Below are 16,869 nucleotides of genomic sequence, written 5' to 3'. Positions count from 1 at the left end.
ACGACAGCATTACCTCTTTTTTTTTTTTTTTTTTTTAATAATAAAAAGCGCACTGATTTTTTTAAATGTTTAGAATTATTTTTTTTTATTTTTTTTTTCCTTTCAAAGAATTTATCTAAACCATTAAATTATTTTTTGCTTTCGTCTCGGTTTGTGCATTCCCACATAAGATGTTTCCGTAAAAGAAAAATATGAAAGTACATTTTTAGATATATAAATAACTTTAAAAATAAAGTTTTTCAAAAATAATAATTATGAATTTTTAATAACAATTTTATTTTATTTTTAGGTAAAATTTGTATTTTTATTATAAAAAATAAGAATACAAAAGAAAAGTTATTATGAGGTGAAAAATTGAGCATCTGCCGTGGATTATTTTCGTCAAAAAACTCACAGTCCCCAACACCACTTCCAGTTCTCCTCTGCTTCTCCATTTCCAGCAAATCCCTTCTCTCTCCTTCTACTGCAACTAACACTAACACTCTGCTACTGCAAATTAAACCCCGGTTTTATTTACTTTAATCCATACATAATCATTGTTATAACCACAGCTTTTTCCAGTATATTTCATCGTCTCATCATCATGGATGGAATGTACGGTTACCATTCAACGGGAGACTACTCCGACAAGCCCAGTTTCCTCATGTCACCTGACTCTCTCATCTTGCCTTCCGATTACCAGGCCTTGCTTTGCTCCTCTGACGATCGCTTTCCTGTTTTTGGATCCGAATACTTGCTATCCGCCACCCCCTCCGCGATTTCCTCCGATGGTGCCTCCATTGAAGATGACGTCTCCGCCGCCATCAAGGCTAAAATCGCCTCCCACCCTTGTTATCCTCGTTTGCTCCGTGCGTACATCGATTGTCAGAAGGTGATTAACCCATATACGCGGCTCCCTCTTTTTGTTTTCTGGCTACAAACACAGCTGAGCTGGAACGAAAGGGATCACTTCCTTTTTTCTTTTGAAAAACAATTTTTTTTTTCCTTTTTGGTTCTTAAATGGTCTACCGCAGTTTTGAGCTTTGAGGTGCAACGTGAGGAGGGTTATCGGACCTGACTCTTGACCTTCTAATTGCATGTTTTTATGAGGGAAAATTTTTCTTTTGTTTCTAAAGATCCGGGACTCTTGGTATGGTTGTCGTTTTGAGACAAAACTTGTCAACGTGATCTTCTTTGTTGACTTGTTAATTATGTCGAAAATCTCCATAATTTCATGGGAAAGCATGTAAAGATATTGGCAAAGTTTAATTAATTTGTTTGGTTCTTTTTTTCTTTTTCTGGGTACCTAAAAGCTCCTTGATTTCTTGGCTTCTTGGTTCAAAGGTTGGAGCGCCTCCGGAGATAGCATGTCTGTTAGATGAGATGCAACGAGGGAGCGATATTTGCAAGCGAGATACATCTACATGCATAGGAGCAGACCCTGAACTTGACGAGTTCATGGTCTCTTTTTCTCTCTCTTACTCTAGCTAATACATGTTGGGTTTCGGTGTTCTTTGATTTCTTTTTATACAATGATTTTTTGTAAATTTCTTTTTTTGGGTTGGTTTTATGCAGGAGACTTACTGCGATATGTTAGTCAAATACAAATCTGATCTTGCTAGGCCCTTTGATGAAGCAACCACTTTCTTGAACAAGATTGAAATGCAGCTGCGCAATCTTAGCACAGGTGCTTCCATTAGAGGCCTGTCCGGTCAGTTTATTTTCCTTATTTCTATGTTAATTTTCTTCAAGTAATCGTTTCTTTTATTCCTTTTTCTTGGCTTCTGTGCAATTTGAACCTTCCATCTCTTCCATCTAAAATTAAAACCTTTTTTATTTCTTAACCCAAATTCAACTTAATATGGGAAGGAAAACACAATACGAAATAAAGCTCCAAACATATATATAAGATTCTCCTCGCTGGGTCTATTTTTATTAGGCATTCTCTTACATCTATGACTAAGTTTTCCTCATAGCCATCATCCCGCGAAGTTACAGAAGCGACGACAACCATTCATTCCCATACCTTTTATCCTTTTCCTTTCTTCTTTTTCTGTTTCTGCGAAGAATTCCACCAATTGAGAGCACTCGTTGCCCCCTCGAAAAGAAGAAAGAAAGATGGCAGTCAATACTTGGCAATAGCAATGCATATATATAAATAAATGTATGTATTTACAAATAACCAAAACCCTAGAGATGAATAAACAAGAGGCACCCATATGATCTTACGATTATTAATGTTTGTATCGCAACTGTTTCTTGATGGGTTTTGAACCTAAATACTGGCCTCAAAAATATGTTGTGCATTTAATCTCTTTTCTTTCTCTTTGTAGGATAACCCAAAGCAATAGTAAAAAGAAAAATAAAAGCAAAAAGGGTTATTTATCGTGCTGTAATTCATGGACCTTGTAATAGTGTTGATAATTTTCTTGTTTTCTTCCCCCCCCCCCCCCAGTTGAATCGATGTTAACTGGGGGTTTTGCTTTAGTCTACTGAATATTTCCCACATCTTGTGTTTCTTTCAACTCCTTTTTTCCCCTTCCTTTTGGGGTGTCAGGTGAAAAAAAAAAGGAGAGTTTTTTGAGATTCTGATTTAGACGTTTCGGAGTCCAGTAACATGCTGAATAGTCGAATCAGTTTTTCCTTTCCAGTGCATATGATGGTATAGAAGAAACCTAGTTACAGCTTCTAACAGTACAACTCAGTGTAGTTCCATGAAATTTTACACACAGCTGATTTTTAGATCATTTGTATTTTTTCCTTCTAAAATTTGCCTTTTTTTTAATTACCTATTTTCAAGTTGTACATATTTATTTAGGCTATATATATATATAATGGTGCCCCCGGTTAAGCTTTTTTTTTATTGGATGGTCAGGGTATGAAGTTTTGCTGAAGACTAAATCTCCAAATCATCTTTTTGATAGAAAAAGAAGACTAAATCTCCAATTAACATTTAATTTAGATTGGGGAACCAAAGACTTACTCATAAAATATATATATTTTAGATTAGGGAACCAAAGAATTACCCATAAAATCATCAACTATTCACATCCTACTAAACCACATGCAATTCATTATGAAACAAATACATTGAATGCTATCCCTCCATTTTCAAGGTTTTGATTTATCAATCATGAATTGTTTATGGGGCTTGAATTTGGCATTTGACTAGATTAAGATATCACTGAAGTTATACACTGAGATTTAGTATTTGACTAGATTGAGATATCTAGTGCTTTTATTGCATGCTTTCAATCAAACCCATTGTAAGAAATAAATAGGGCAACTGCCTGATTTAAATGGCAGTGGCACTTCATAATTGCCTGTGTTCCTTATAATGCTGTTGGTACTTTCAAATGCTTCAAGTTCCAATGCTATAACCACTGAGTGGGTAGATATGGTGGGAGGGGAAGAAATAGACATTGGGAATTGTCTATGGGGCTCGTGGCTGGTTCGATCTGCAGCTAAAGTAACCTTTTTTTTTCCTCTTTCAGGTATATATCTAGTTGAAAATTGTTTCGGATATTAAATTTGAAAAGCAACTTAAGCCAGAGATGTAGTTGATTTTTCAGTGGTCTTTGATTTGAAATGCCTATAAAATTTGCACACAAATCCACCCATCACGTGCTCATCATATTGGCTCTGTAAAAGAACCGATTGGGTTGAGGCTAGCTAGACGATGTTATCTCTGAAATCTGCTTTTTATTCTTTTAAAACAATTTGGTTAATACGTTCTTATCTTCTCAGATGTTTGCTTTGCTTTACATGGTAGCTAGAAACAATTAAGGGAGAACTGCAACAAATCTTGTTTGCTATATAATAAATTAAAGTAGTGTATAATGCAAATTAATCTACCGGTAAATTTTTAAGCATGTGGGTGCAGAAAGCTGCTGTCTTTTTCTATTTGCACTGGGTTGAAGGTTGTGCAACTGGCATGGCTATAGCAGCCTTAAAGTTTAAAGGATATATACATATATGAGATGAATAAAATAAATTATAGCCTTTTGCGTAAGAAACCTGAACTGAAAAGGGTTTGTAGATATCTGCAATCAGGTTGTTTTTGGTTGGCGACTATTATTGTTTTTGCTTGAAAGTACAGATTACCTTTTGTGCAATATTCTCGCCTCTTTTTTTTTTTATATATTAAATTAGCTTCGAGTTTTTCTTTTTTTGCATGTCAGTTTGTTGTCCTTAATCTTTTTTTATTGAGCGAAATTAAGATTCTCTAACGTTACATTATGTTGTTGTATATATATACATGGTATGGTTTGAGTTATCCAATGGAACATATTGCTATAAATCCACATGCTTTCGAGCAATAATAACTTTGGTTGCATGAGTTTTTTTAAGCGCTACATCAATCTCTGAGGTCCAGTATTCATCCGGAATTGAAAAATTAATCTTGAGGTAATGCTGCATGCAAACTACCAACTAATTAATTAGGATTTGAATGTTTAAGGCTACTTTCTCACTTTTGATTCATACAAACTGCTTGAGGGAAAAAATAAGTTTAAGTTTGTTCAAATATTTTCTCTTTTAACAGACATTTTCACAGTGAGCTAACTAGTGTTATAACTCATGCTATGTTTCAAACAAATGAATTCTACTAAAGTGTACCGAAATTTATCGTTAAAACTTTACTCTTATTGATATTGGGAAGGTAGATTTACAAATGATCATTGCCATAATATCTTCCTTGCCGGACTCTTCCGGACTCTTCCGGACATCAGTATATAGTTGATGTTCTTACTGCAATCATTTCTATATTTGACCAGCTGTTTCCTGCGGTTTTTCTTTTAAATCTAGCTAATACATGGTAGGGATGGATTGTTGACAAAAATAAGCAAATTTGTTATTATTGCTGGATATAGTGATTGTGCTTCTATATGGCATGCTATGGGGCACAACATGCAAATTGCTTGAATTTCAATGTTAGGTCTCCGAGTTTTCTTGGATATCTTTTTTCTTGCTTCTGCATTGACCTTGGTTGGTAGGTTAGTGGGTTTACGGATGAATCTTTGGGATTGTTATTGATATAAATAGCAAGGGGTTTGCATGGATGAAGTAAGTCTGAGTTGCTATTAGTGTCTGGAAGTGAACTTCTGGTTTTCTAAATTGTAGTAATGATTTGGACATGTTGATATACATATAGATGTTTGTGTTTATGGGCGCATAAATAGGAAGTTGATAGTAAACCTTGTTCATGGTCTGTGTTTCTTTAGGCAATGTAAAACTTTACTTTGAATTTTCTCCAATTGAAATTGCTATGTGTATATATGTTTTGTTTTGAGGGCCTTAGCCCATATATATATATATATATTGTATGTTTGGGGAGAGGCCTAGGGTGATCTGAGGTAGGCAGCACATGGGTATTCGTATGTGATGTTAAGAAGACAGGACATGGTCAGTTGTCTTCACACTCAAAAGAATCATAAGAATGAAAAGGATTTTTGTAAGAGGCAGCTGCATGGGGCATCTGTAAACAGATGAGTGGTCTTCTATTTTTTTCCCCTTAAAAGAGGGAAAAAACAAAAAATTTCTTTAAACAGGATGATGAAAATTCACATGGTCTCCCGCAGATTTCGCTGTGAGCCAATAAATCAATCATCATCCATCAGCTGTTTCTTTTTCATTTTCATATATATATATATATATATATATATAGGAGGCATTTTGAAGGGTGTGGAGATTATTAGGTTAGTGGGTGAGTGTTATTTGGGTGGGGTTATGCATCACACGTGTTTGCATTATTAGTAGGGTTTAGTTTATATCCAGTGAAAGCCTAACCATTAACTTGGCGATGCTTGGGTGGGTGGGGGTATAGTAGTATAAATTTCATGTTTTGAATGCTGGGCAGTGTGTTATTTTGATGGGTTGGGAAGTAATCCAACATGATAGACACATATATATACATAAATACATATATATGAAAACATATATAGTTTGATTGAGATTGTGAGTGGCAGGTGGGGTTTAGTATAAGAGAGAGGGGAAATGGAAAGTGGGCTTATTAGTGAGTGGGACATGGAAATGGGTCTTTCTGTTCGAAAAGCCGTAGGCTTTAAAAGCATTTCTGTGTGTTTATATATATAAAATATGCATGGAGATGGAGATGGAGATGGGAGATTTTGGGGGAGTGTGCAAGAAGAGGACTGCAGGGAGCGTGGGATGCGGGGGGTTAATCAGGGTGGTCCACGTGGCATGTTCTTATTTGATGGTCTTACTGAGTTGTCAACTCAGACTGCAAACTTTCACTGACAGCCAATATTACACGACGCTGCTGGGCTCAGATGTTTTAATACTAAATAAATCCTGGATTGAGTATTTTTTTCCCATTTCCAGCTCTCTGTGTTTCGTCAGCTTCTTCCTGGGTCCAGTCTTTTCCTTTCTCCTAAAACCCTTACTCTCTTTACTCAATAAATTCAGAAAATAAAAAATGAAAAATCCAGTCGTTTCTTATTGAAGTAAATTCTTCTAGAGGAATAAAATGTTTTCTATGTTACTATATATAACAAGCCATTTGGAAAAGCTCTTGCATTTATACACATAAAATTGAAGGATGTTATATAAGTTGATGATTGGATTTTTTGAACTGTCAGTTACTAAAGTAATTTCATTTCCAAAATCTAAGAGACTATTAAGACAGTTTAACTTGATAAAATGAAAACTCTTGGTTTATTTTCTTTTCTGGAGAAGTGGCCACTTTAAATGATCCTCTCATTACATCCAACTCATCATCCATCTTAACTCGCAATCAATGTATGTGTGTGCATATATATATGGTGAGAGAGAGGGAGAGAGAGAGAGAGAGATTAATCTTGTCTTTGAATTTTATACAAGTTTACCGATTATCAAGAACGTAATAATACCATTATAATGAGGAAAACAATGCCGTTTTTAACTTGGTTTGACATTTTATATGAATAGCAAGAATATGTTTTTGACTATATGTTATTCAGTGAGTAATGTAGTTGTTATACATCGGTTATGTAAGCTAATATTTGTTGTATGAAAATTGAAAATGATAAAGTGGTGTCAGAGGATGGTGCAGCATCATCGGAGGATGAGTTTAGCGGAGGGGAGATTGAAGTTCAAGAAGGGCAACCTAGAAGCGACGACCAGGATATCAAAGATAAACTTCTGCGTAGATTCGGTAGCCATATTAGCAGTTTAAAGCTCGAATTTTCCAAGAAGAAAAAGAAAGGGAAGCTGCCAAGAGAAGCCCGGCAAATTCTTCTCAGCTGGTGGAATGTTCACTACAAGTGGCCGTACCCAACTGTAAATTTATTTTTCTTCCCCATCCAATTCTCTTTCAATATGACATAGCTTTCTTACCAGGATGAAAACTTTGCATATTTTAGTTTAACTGTTTTTAATCCCTCAAAAATTAGGAAGCAGATAAGAATGCGCTGGCTGATTCGACGGGTTTGGATCAGAAACAAATCAACAACTGGTTTATAAACCAGCGAAAGCGGCACTGGAAGCCATCGGAGAACATGCCATTTGGGTTGATGGATAATATATCAGGTCAATTCTTTACAGGTGACTAAAATGGTGCATTTCAAATGTATATGTCTTCCGTCCTAAACTAATTAGTTAATATTTTATGGTGGTTAATTTTATGTATATTCTCTAATGGAAAACCCTACTCTATTGCTTACTTCTCTGGGAAAGTGGAAATAATTATTCTACTCGGCTTCATGTATATTAATTATTCATAAAAAAAATTGCTTACATAATTTAAATTACTAATCTTTGTAAGTAGGTGGAGTTATTTATTTATTGTGTTGTTGCAAATCAATCTTTTTATTGTAATTATTCCTTTTGGGTTTATTTTTGGTAATTTTGGTAAGATAGCTACCAATTACAATTTGTATTTCGAACAAATTAATTTTTTCTATTTATGTAAATTTCATTGGGAACTGACGTGACAAAAATATCTTGTTATATGCATGAGTGAAGATCGAAAGTTAAACAAAATTTTGATCCATAGAATCAACTTGGCCCGGGCTCATGTCATCGTGGGCTGGGCATATGTCATGGATGGAAAACAGAAGAACCTTCATGCATATGCATACGTGTGCGTATATACATATGCATACATTAGCCATGCTTGGTGCGTGCAATCTATCTCGGAACCCATCGCGGATTATTTCCAAGATCATGTACAGCATGCCAAAGCACCATAATAAAGAAGGGCAAATAGTCACCACCAATAATTGACCAACCAATCGCGTTTCTATATAATCTAAAACAGATTTAATTTTATAAATGCAACAAGAATCATGGGTTGAAGATTATCTCCATTGGTTTGATTTCAAATGCACTCTATCATAATTCTAGAGTTCCCGTTTGAAATTTCTTTTTCCCCAGTTATTGTAACTTAATATAATGATTTGCCTCGTAACAAAAAGAGAACAATGATGTGAATAAGAAACCATGGTAACATTTTACCAAACATGTCGTGGGCATTTATCTTAACCAGCATATTTGAATCTTTCTTGCCTCTTCGGCCAAATCAAAACTTGCGTTACACATAAACAATGCTCGTTAATCATTCCAACCCAACAAAAATGTTTGAATTAACTCAAAACAATTAGATTCCGCCTAAATTTCCGTAATACATGAAAATTAAGAAGCATACGCCTATGTCGATGCCTCCCATACTCAATCCCTGTATGGTGGAGCTCCACCTTCTTTTTAAATGGATTTTTTTTTCTTTAGAAGGAAGAAGAAAAAACGAAGACGAGTGCTTTCAGATTTTGGGCGTCGATTTCTTGCGAGTGTTGATGGGAGAAACAATGTTAGGTTTTGTGGGATATTTGTGAAAATAAATCCTTTTAAGGGTAAAATTGGGAAGTAAATATTTTAGATGGCACAGTTCATTCTTACCAGTTTTATAAAAGCGATCCCCGCGAGTTTAGTACACTGGTTCTGCTATCAACAAAAGCTTCCAGGAATGGCTTCTATGCCTCTCTTTCTTGGGAGCCCCTCCGCTCCATACCAGCTACATTCTGGGTCCAGAAAGCTGCCGGTTCGATGCGCCGATGAGCGCCAGGCGCTCTTTAGCCGGATTGCTCCTGTCTACGATAATGTGAGTTAACTCTCTTTCTCCCTTCAATTTCTCTCTGTCATCTTCTCAACTTTCTTATTGCTATTTAACCTAATGGGACCGTATATTTGGTTTGAGTACCATGTAAATCTAGTTAAATGATTTGTTGAGTTTGGGCCAGCATCGAATCTGGAAACGTATGGCTGTATCCTGGAGTGGGTGGGTAGATTTACTTCTTTTCAATGTGGGAACCTTTTTTTTTTTTTTTTTTTTTAATGCTGTTGTGGAATGAAATATGTTGAATATTGGAATTCTTGAAACAGAGCTAAAATGGGAGACCGTGTGCTGGATTTGTGTTGTGGAAGTGGGGACTTGACATTTCTTTTGTCTCGGAAAGTTGGACCTGACGGCAAGGTTAGCTCCCTTCTTTCCTCTTCATCCCCTGCTACCATTAGTGCTTGATTTCTTTTCACTACCCTTAATTATTTGGTTTTCTTTGATACCTGGAGGCTGGAGTTGGTAAAAGGAGAAAAACAGAATATTTTCATCTTATCAATTTACAGTACCATACGTTTAATTCAAGATAATGAAATAAAGAATTTAAATTGCAGGTTAGTGGTCTAGATTTCTCAGGGGAGCAATTAGCAATTGCATCATCCCGGCAACTCCTACTTCCAAAGCCCTGCAATGAAAATATTGAGTGAGTATTGGTAAAGCTTAGCTTGTTACATTTACGTGTTAACTAGAACATATTCGGTGTTAATGATGGGAGGATAAACCCTGGATTTTGACATGGTATAATTCATGGATAAAAGTCAAGCCTGTATGATGGCTATTGTAACTTATCTGGGAGTTGGGACTGTGAGTTCTAAGCTGATTTAACTCTATGTAGCAAGAAGTATGGTAATATTTTTTACTATATAACAGGTGGATTGAAGGTGATGCCCTCAATTTGCCATTTTCGGATGGTTACTTTGATGCTATTACAATGGGTTATGGGCTACGCAATGTGATTGATAGGCCTAAAGCCATGGGAGAAATGTTTCGAGTTCTGAAGCTAGGTGCTCTATTTTTTCTCAATGATTCTCTGGAAATTTAGTATCTGCAGAACTTCAAATGTTGACTTGGCTAGAAAATCTCAGTCTTCCCCTCGCTTTCAGGTTCAAAAGTATCCATCCTTGACTTCAATAAAAGCAATGAGCAATTTACCACCTCGGTTCAGGTAATTGTTATGAGTTTCAATGATGTCATTATTTATATGAAGTACATGTTGAAACCCAAAGAAATAGACTCTTCTAGCTGTTTTCCTTTACACATGTTTTAGACTCTAGACTGTAATTAGTAACCCCATGAAACTGTTAAGGAGCTAGTTATCTATCGAATATCATCATATATTTGGTTATTGTTGTGTCATTATGCACCATGTTTGTCAATAGCATTTACTTATACCTGCCGTGCACTCTCATTAGTACTTGGAAAATGAAATTTTCATTTTTTATTTCGCCAGGATTGGATGATTGACAATGTAGTTGTCCCAGTGGCAGCGCTCTATGGTCTTTCAAAGGAGTATGAATATTTGAAAACTTCAATCAAGTCTTTTTTAACAGGTTACCTCTCCTTCAATAAATTGTAACTCATGCTTTTCTAGATAAATCGAGAATTAACTGGTGCATATGGTCTTGACAAGCTTAAGTTTAGAGATCCTATTCAATTCTTGCATAATTCTATTATTCATGGATGTTTGTCAGTTTAATTTCCGTGGCCTTGGTTAGATTCTCGATATTTCTATTCAGGATAATTTATTTTCATTGCAAAACCAGTGGCACTACATCTGTACTTCACTTTGTTAAAACTACTCAAAGAAGGAGCTTTATTCTGGAAATATGAAGTTAATGTGGAAGGCCTAAACTGAAATCAATAGTTTTAACACAAGGAGGGTCTATTGCTATAATAATTGGTTGCTTGTTGGGCATGCTTCTTTTTCAGGGAAAGAGTTGGAGGAGTTGGCTTTGGAAGCAGGGTTTTCTGATGCCAGACATTTCGTGATTGGTGGAGGTCTCATGGGAAACTTAGTGGCCACTCGGTAGGACAGAGTTCAGGATTGTAACTATACAAGTAACACAATTAATTTATGGAGTCTCATGTGTTGGCAGGATGTTGCAAAACTGAGTTTTCAATATGAATCCATGAGTTAAGGATTGTGTTGAGTGCCTGTAGATAGAGTAGTGAATATTGATTAATGAATCAAAGTAAATTTTTGAAGTTTATTCTGTAGGTTACGACCTATCCTTGTACCCCTCCAAACTCAACATATAGAAAATGAAATTTCTATAGATTTTGGGTCAGACTAAGATAACAAAGGATCTGAATAATCTATTTTTTTATGGTCTCCCTTCCTTCCTGATTTTAAATCGAAGTTAACATAAAAAAAAAAGAAAAAATAATTAGGATTAGTTGGACTGGGTTCAAAGTTTTAAATTCCTGACAGAAGATCAAAGCACATTTTCAGATCAAACCAATCCAGTTTTATGGTCTGGACTCAAAATTGAACCCCTTTAGTTTGATTGTGGCAACTCAAGAGAAAATGGTTGTGCTGATAATCAGCTGCATTTTTCATATGTATGGATTACCCCTTTTTCTTGGTTAAGGGTAAGTCAAACTGATGACAGAAAAATTTATGACAAATGTTTAGAAATGATAACACCTGTTTACACTATCATCTATATTCGCAAGTTCCTCATCTGACAGCAGCTTGTAGCTATGTCACAAAACATTTTTTAATGAGACTAGACAACTCAAGTTTGATTTCTTAAACCCCCTTTGGGAGAACAAAAAAGGATCCTCATCTTAATTTCCATGCTAGACTTACAAAATTTATCTTAACTATTCTCTATAGATATGTACGAATTCCTGGATTATAACAGTTACAACCACCTCGCAATCATAAATGTAAAGCAACAAGATGCTTCATCAAGGTTGGTTTTACCTTCACCCTATCCTGTACAGAGGTCATCTGGGGTAAAAGGAGCTGTAAGAGACATTGGCAATGGATGCATAAACAGCAGAATCGTGGGGTTGAGATGGGTTGTCCAATGCATGGTTAAGTTCCATGGTCCTTTCGTCCATGAAAGGGGGATTGGTAGGTGCAGGGAGATTTTCATCCTTCTTTGTTAACATCTGCAGTGCCTTTGACATTGATGGTCGCAGTGATGGTATCTCTTGAGCGCACAGAAGTCCTATATGCACCGCTCTTAATATCTCATCTTTAATGTTGTTTCCATTGTGGAAGTTATTTAACATTAGATTTGGGTCATAGAGTTCCTCAACTCTGCCTGCTTGAAAATGCTTCCACGTCTGTTTTAACCCAGAAAGTTTAGATCAAGAACGAAAGCATAGGTATTCATTTCTAGCTAATAAAAAGACAGTCACTTGTTGAAAAGATGATGAAGTGTCTGACTTACTAATGCCACAAGGCTGTCGGTATAATCTGAGGTTTTGCTACCGTTGTTTTGCTTTGCTGTGATAATCTCCAACAGAAGGACACCAAAGCTATAGACGTCTGCCTTTTCCGTTAATTGGCCATGGGCTAGGTACTCTGGAGCCATATATCCTCTGCATATCCATTACAGAAATTTTCAGGATAATATAAGAGATGGAGTTCTAAATCAATTGCAAGACCATTAAAGGGGAATATACATATACTCACAGGGTGCCGGCAATAGCTGTGCTGATGTGACTCTTGTCCTCCTGGAAAGATCTCGCCAACCCAAAATCAGCAATCCTAGCCCGGAGTTTTGAGTCTAACAAGATATTACTGGCTTTTATGTCCCTGTGAATGATTCTAACATTGGAGTTCTCATGAAGGTAAACTAGACCTTCTGCAGTCCCAATAATAATCTGGTATCTCTGCTCCCAGTTAAGTGTTTTACCTCTGGTTGCATCTGCCATTATCAAGAAAAAAATACCGTAAACAAGCAGACTAAGATGAATGATCTGGACCTGAGAAATACATAGTAGTTTAACAAAGAAAAGCTTCTGAAATTACCAAAGATGAAACGATCAAGACTCTTATTAGGCAGGTATTCATAAACAAGAAGGCTTTCAGGTCCTGAACAACTGCATCCCAACAGCCTGACCAGATTCTTGTGTTCCACGCTGCTGATGATGTTTACTTCATTGTAGAAATCTGCTGCTCTATGTCTGTTGTTAAAGAAAAGCCTCTTAACGGCAATCTCTCTTCCATCAGGAAGGATTCCCTAAAACATGGATATGAAACTAATTATACATCCAGACCAAGTATGGTGTAAGAATTTCTCAACACTAGCTAACTGCTAAAGAGAAAAAAATACAAGAATTGTTATACTTTATAGACTGTCCCAAATCCTCCTTGTCCAAGCTTGTTGGCCTCGGCAAATGATCCTGTAGCCTTCTCTAGTATAGAGTACTTGAAGTTCAAGCTACTGTCACTTAGGGTTTTCACCAAATTTTTAGCATCATTTGAGCCTGGAAGCCAGATAAAGAAGAATTTAGTCCATGTTTCCTGTTATCCTTTATACAATCTTGGAGTTTGAATGCTTGGAAGCAAAAATTTCTTTTTACCTCTTCTTTTCTTTTGTATGTATCTATGCTTCCAGATATAAGCTCCAACAGTTATTCCAACCACCAAAACAACAACGGAACTGATAACTGAAACTACTATCACTATTATGGAACCTGACAAATTAATCAATAAAAAATCATTATATTTAGAGTTAATCTTTTCCTTTTCCAATCCTTCAAACAATATGCTGGCATGGAGGAGATAATGGCAAAGGTTTTTTGGTTCTTTACCTCTTGAACTTCCATTTCCTGGTTCCTTGTTGAGGAAATCTTTATCAGAATACCTCATAAAACACCCAGTAAAGAGTGCTCGTCCCTCTGATGAAGGCAAGCATCCCAATACAGACGCAGAGGCATTCTCCAGACAGGCCCTGCAGGAGCTTGCATTCAGAGTTCTCCAGCAATCAGCCAAAACATGAACCGATTCATTTCTTGTCCCTGGAATTGCAACTTGACTCCGAGCATATAGTCCATTATGTGGTGCTGCTGCAACTGCTCGCATCACAGCCTGCCTTGCTGCTTCTTCAAAGGTTGAATTCTTTCTTGTGATATTTCCACAAACTGACGTGTCTTGAGGTCCTTTATACTCTTCAAAGAAGCTATAATTCTCAGATCTCATGAAGCAGCCATCAAGAAAAATGCGACCACTGTTATTTGGGTAGCACTGGGGAAGAACCGTACGTGCCTCAGCGTAGCATAATACACAGTCCAACAGTGAGAGGTCCCCATAACATTGAGCAAGACCATAGTTAGTGTCAGGTCCTGAACCTGTAACTGCTTTTCCAAAACCAGAAGTCCGCATTTGTTCACTTATTTTTTCCATAGTGGCAACAAAGTTTGGAACAAAGATTGTTGCGTTGTTCTCACGCTGGTGTCCGCACATGATTTGCACTGTCTGCGTTCTTGCGTCTCCTCCAACTCTTTCAAGTATTAATAAGTAACCAACAAGAAACAGGAAAGCATGGGGAGAACGGACCACTCGGGTTGCTTTCTCCATTTTCATATTTGAAGATGAAATTGAGTTAGACTCTTTGTTGTTTTGATCAGAAGCTGTTGGAGAAGCGAAAGATGGTTAAGAAATTTAGAATACCATCAAATAGCAAGAAGATAAGAGCATTGAAACCAGGTGAAATTAGATACGAAATTGTGCAAAAAATCAATCAAAATAGTGAGCAATAAGATGGTAAAGAAGATTATATTTAGGACTACTACCCTCTGTCCTGTTGGTGACATGTCAACATCTCCTACCATAAATGGTAGTGAAATGAAAAATGAAAGGCACCCTGTGGTCAAAACAATCCTCAGATCAAGATGGATGTTCAAAATCAAAGCAATTGGGATTCAATCCGTGGCACGGTCTTTCAACATATAAGTTTTTTTCATGCCAAGTATGCCTGAAAGTCAAAAAGGCAGGTCTCAGATTGGTAATAAACCGTGTGACAGTTAGCCGCACTCTTGAGTTCACACTAAAACGAATATCCTCTTAAATAGATCTGAAAACCCGCTGGTCTCCATTAACCAATTCTCTCTTTTTCTGATCAAAATCAGAGCCAGGGAGATCAACCCTGTTCATTCTTCATAATCTGAAATAACTACAATCTATTCAACTTTCGATAATTACCTTAAGGAGAAACACTGGTTGTCTTAATCACTTAAATTGGTTACTGTATTTAAAATTCTGAATTCAGAATGCATTTCTAAATTTTTTTTCTCAATTTGATTTTAACATATGAAAATAACGAACGGGAAGCAATTAACGGAAAACAAAAGAAAAAAGAAAAAGAAAGAGAAATAGGTACAATCACTCATATTAATGTAGCGTAGCCCACCCTAAACTACAACCAAACACTGCAATAAACATTGATTTAATAATTGACAACACTACCAAAATAAATTACTCTGAACCGTAAAGTAAGCCCCAGCCAGTAAGAACAGGATGCAGGGGTCCACCTTCAATTTTTTATTTAATGACGAAAGGAAAAACCTGTTTGATGAAAAAAAGACAAATTAAAATTGTCTAGAACAAATTCGGCATAAAATAATAAATAGCCCTGCGTGGTCCAACCAAACCCCATTAATCAGTACCAAGAGAATGGACCCGCCCAGTTAAAGTAAGCACTACTTCTTCAGATTGTAACAGAACCACAAATTATAGAACACAGAAATATAATTCTGGTTATAAATCCATCGGAGCCAATTAGTAAGGGACATCTATGAGCAATTTTAGAATGTGATTCATACTTCCAGTACCACGTGGTCCACTAAGTTGGTTACTCTGTTTAGCATGCTGCTAGAAGATGCATCGGAAGAAGCAGACAAAAGCCTAAAATGTATTTGGACTTGCGTTTTCAGAAAGTTCGTAGTTCGACTTATTACGAAGGTTAAATGTATCTAAACGTCGGAACTTCAATTTCGCCCTTCTTACTCTATCGGAGAAATGAAGCAGATAGTAGTGAGATTTCCTGATTACTATCCGTGAAAGGCAGTTGATGATGAACTTGGAGATTCGTTAGGACATAAATCAAACGGATAAGAACGTCGATCCAAAATTTAGAGATTGTTTTAGGAGATAGGCGGAAAATAAGATGCAGCAAAAAAGGATAGAGAATTGAATCAACAGAAGCTTAAAACCAGCAATTGAAGATCGGGAAACTTACCTTTTTCTGAATGAGTAGCTAACAATCCTTGATTCAGTGCATGAGAAGGAGATGGATTGGAAGTCAAGGAAGTAGAAAGGTGCGGACGTTGGAGTCAAAGTGAGAAGTAAATTTTATGGCTGGAAAATTTGAATGGTAGAGAGAAGTGGATTCTTGAGACCTCAAAAGCAGTCGTCAAAAAAATGCAAACGCGGTAATCAACAAACTTTGCCAACCGAATTAAACCGCATGTTAAGTTACATTTATACCCTTTATTTGTGGAGCGTGTCGTCAATTAGTTACTGCTTAAATGTGTTTTTACTCAAATCTACTAATTTTTGTTGTTGTTTGATTTGATATCTATTTTGATTTTGTGGCAATTTCATCTTTGTGTTTTAGAAAACATGCAAATTAATTCCTCTCAATTAATGAATTTTAATTGCTGTGGTCACAGGACGTCACGTAATGACCACGTGACTTAAAATAGATAATATAATTTATAATTTATTAAAAAAATAAAAATAATTTTTTCTTTTTCTTCTTTGTTCCAACTTTTCTTTCTCTATAAATTTTTCTTTTTTCTTCTCTCTTCTATTTTCTTTC

The 16,869-nt window shown here is 36.2% G+C and overlaps 3 protein-coding genes and 1 long non-coding RNA gene across 14 annotated transcripts; 2 read left to right on the top strand and 2 right to left on the bottom strand.

Annotated features, from left to right (window-relative positions):
* The first annotated feature begins 363 nt into the window (after positions 1–363).
* On the top strand, positions 364–7,740 carry KNAT6 (homeobox protein knotted-1-like 6). Of its 6 annotated transcripts, none has more exons than XM_088209368.1 (5): positions 364–871; positions 1,324–1,440; positions 1,555–1,666; positions 7,031–7,257; positions 7,371–7,740. In XM_088209368.1, the coding sequence occupies exons 1-5, from the start codon at positions 584–586 to the stop codon at positions 7,527–7,529; spliced, it is 903 nt and encodes a 300-aa protein (XP_088065494.1). In that variant the 5' UTR covers positions 364–583; the 3' UTR covers positions 7,530–7,740. The 6 variants fall into 6 exon arrangements, with proteins under 6 accessions (XP_088065494.1, XP_088065493.1, XP_088065492.1 ...); XM_088209367.1 differs by having other exon boundaries at positions 7,019–7,257; XM_088209366.1 differs by having other exon boundaries at positions 7,010–7,257.
* On the bottom strand, positions 1,789–2,303 carry LOC148252776 (uncharacterized). The gene is made up of 2 exons (XR_015813935.1): positions 2,209–2,303; positions 1,789–2,077 (listed from the first exon to the last, which is right to left on the bottom strand). It is a non-coding gene; the product is annotated as an uncharacterized LOC148252776 (long non-coding RNA).
* A 711-nt stretch (positions 7,741–8,451) lies between the features above and the next one.
* On the top strand, positions 8,452–11,298 carry MENG (S-adenosyl-L-methionine-dependent methyltransferases superfamily protein). 4 transcript variants are annotated; one of them, XM_088209357.1, is made up of 8 exons: positions 8,452–9,073; positions 9,213–9,250; positions 9,355–9,445; positions 9,643–9,731; positions 9,959–10,092; positions 10,174–10,253; positions 10,539–10,638; positions 11,018–11,298. In XM_088209357.1, exons 1-8 carry the CDS (start codon positions 8,852–8,854, stop codon positions 11,116–11,118), a joined length of 855 nt encoding a protein of 284 aa, XP_088065483.1. In that variant the 5' UTR covers positions 8,452–8,851; the 3' UTR covers positions 11,119–11,298. The 4 variants fall into 4 exon arrangements, with proteins under 4 accessions (XP_088065483.1, XP_088065482.1, XP_021895848.1 ...); XM_088209356.1 differs by having other exon boundaries at positions 8,457–9,073; positions 9,186–9,250; XM_022040156.2 differs by having other exon boundaries at positions 8,476–9,073; positions 10,192–10,253.
* A 396-nt stretch (positions 11,299–11,694) lies between these two features.
* Positions 11,695–16,477, bottom strand: CRK2 (cysteine-rich RLK (RECEPTOR-like protein kinase) 2). 3 transcript variants are annotated; one of them, XM_022040182.2, is made up of 9 exons: positions 16,288–16,477; positions 14,843–15,024; positions 13,862–14,680; positions 13,631–13,744; positions 13,395–13,534; positions 13,077–13,287; positions 12,738–12,972; positions 12,493–12,643; positions 11,695–12,385 (listed from the first exon to the last, which is right to left on the bottom strand). In XM_022040182.2, the coding sequence occupies exons 3-9, from the start codon at positions 14,631–14,633 to the stop codon at positions 12,041–12,043; spliced, it is 1,968 nt and encodes a 655-aa protein (XP_021895874.1). In that variant the 5' UTR covers positions 14,634–14,680; positions 14,843–15,024; positions 16,288–16,477; the 3' UTR covers positions 11,695–12,040. The 3 variants fall into 3 exon arrangements, with proteins under 3 accessions (XP_021895874.1, XP_088065481.1, XP_021895873.1); XM_088209355.1 differs by lacking the exon at positions 16,288–16,477 and adding an exon at positions 15,252–15,614; XM_022040181.2 differs by lacking the exon at positions 14,843–15,024.
* Positions 16,478–16,869: the final 392 nt, after the last annotated feature.

This window comes from Carica papaya, chromosome 8 (genome assembly GCF_054855325.1).
Source record: "Carica papaya isolate Zhongbai chromosome 8, ASM5485532v1, whole genome shotgun sequence".
Taxonomy (NCBI): domain Eukaryota; kingdom Viridiplantae; phylum Streptophyta; class Magnoliopsida; order Brassicales; family Caricaceae; genus Carica; species Carica papaya.
Note: the sequence above shows the minus strand (reverse complement) of the source record. Positions and strands in the feature narration are given on the sequence as shown.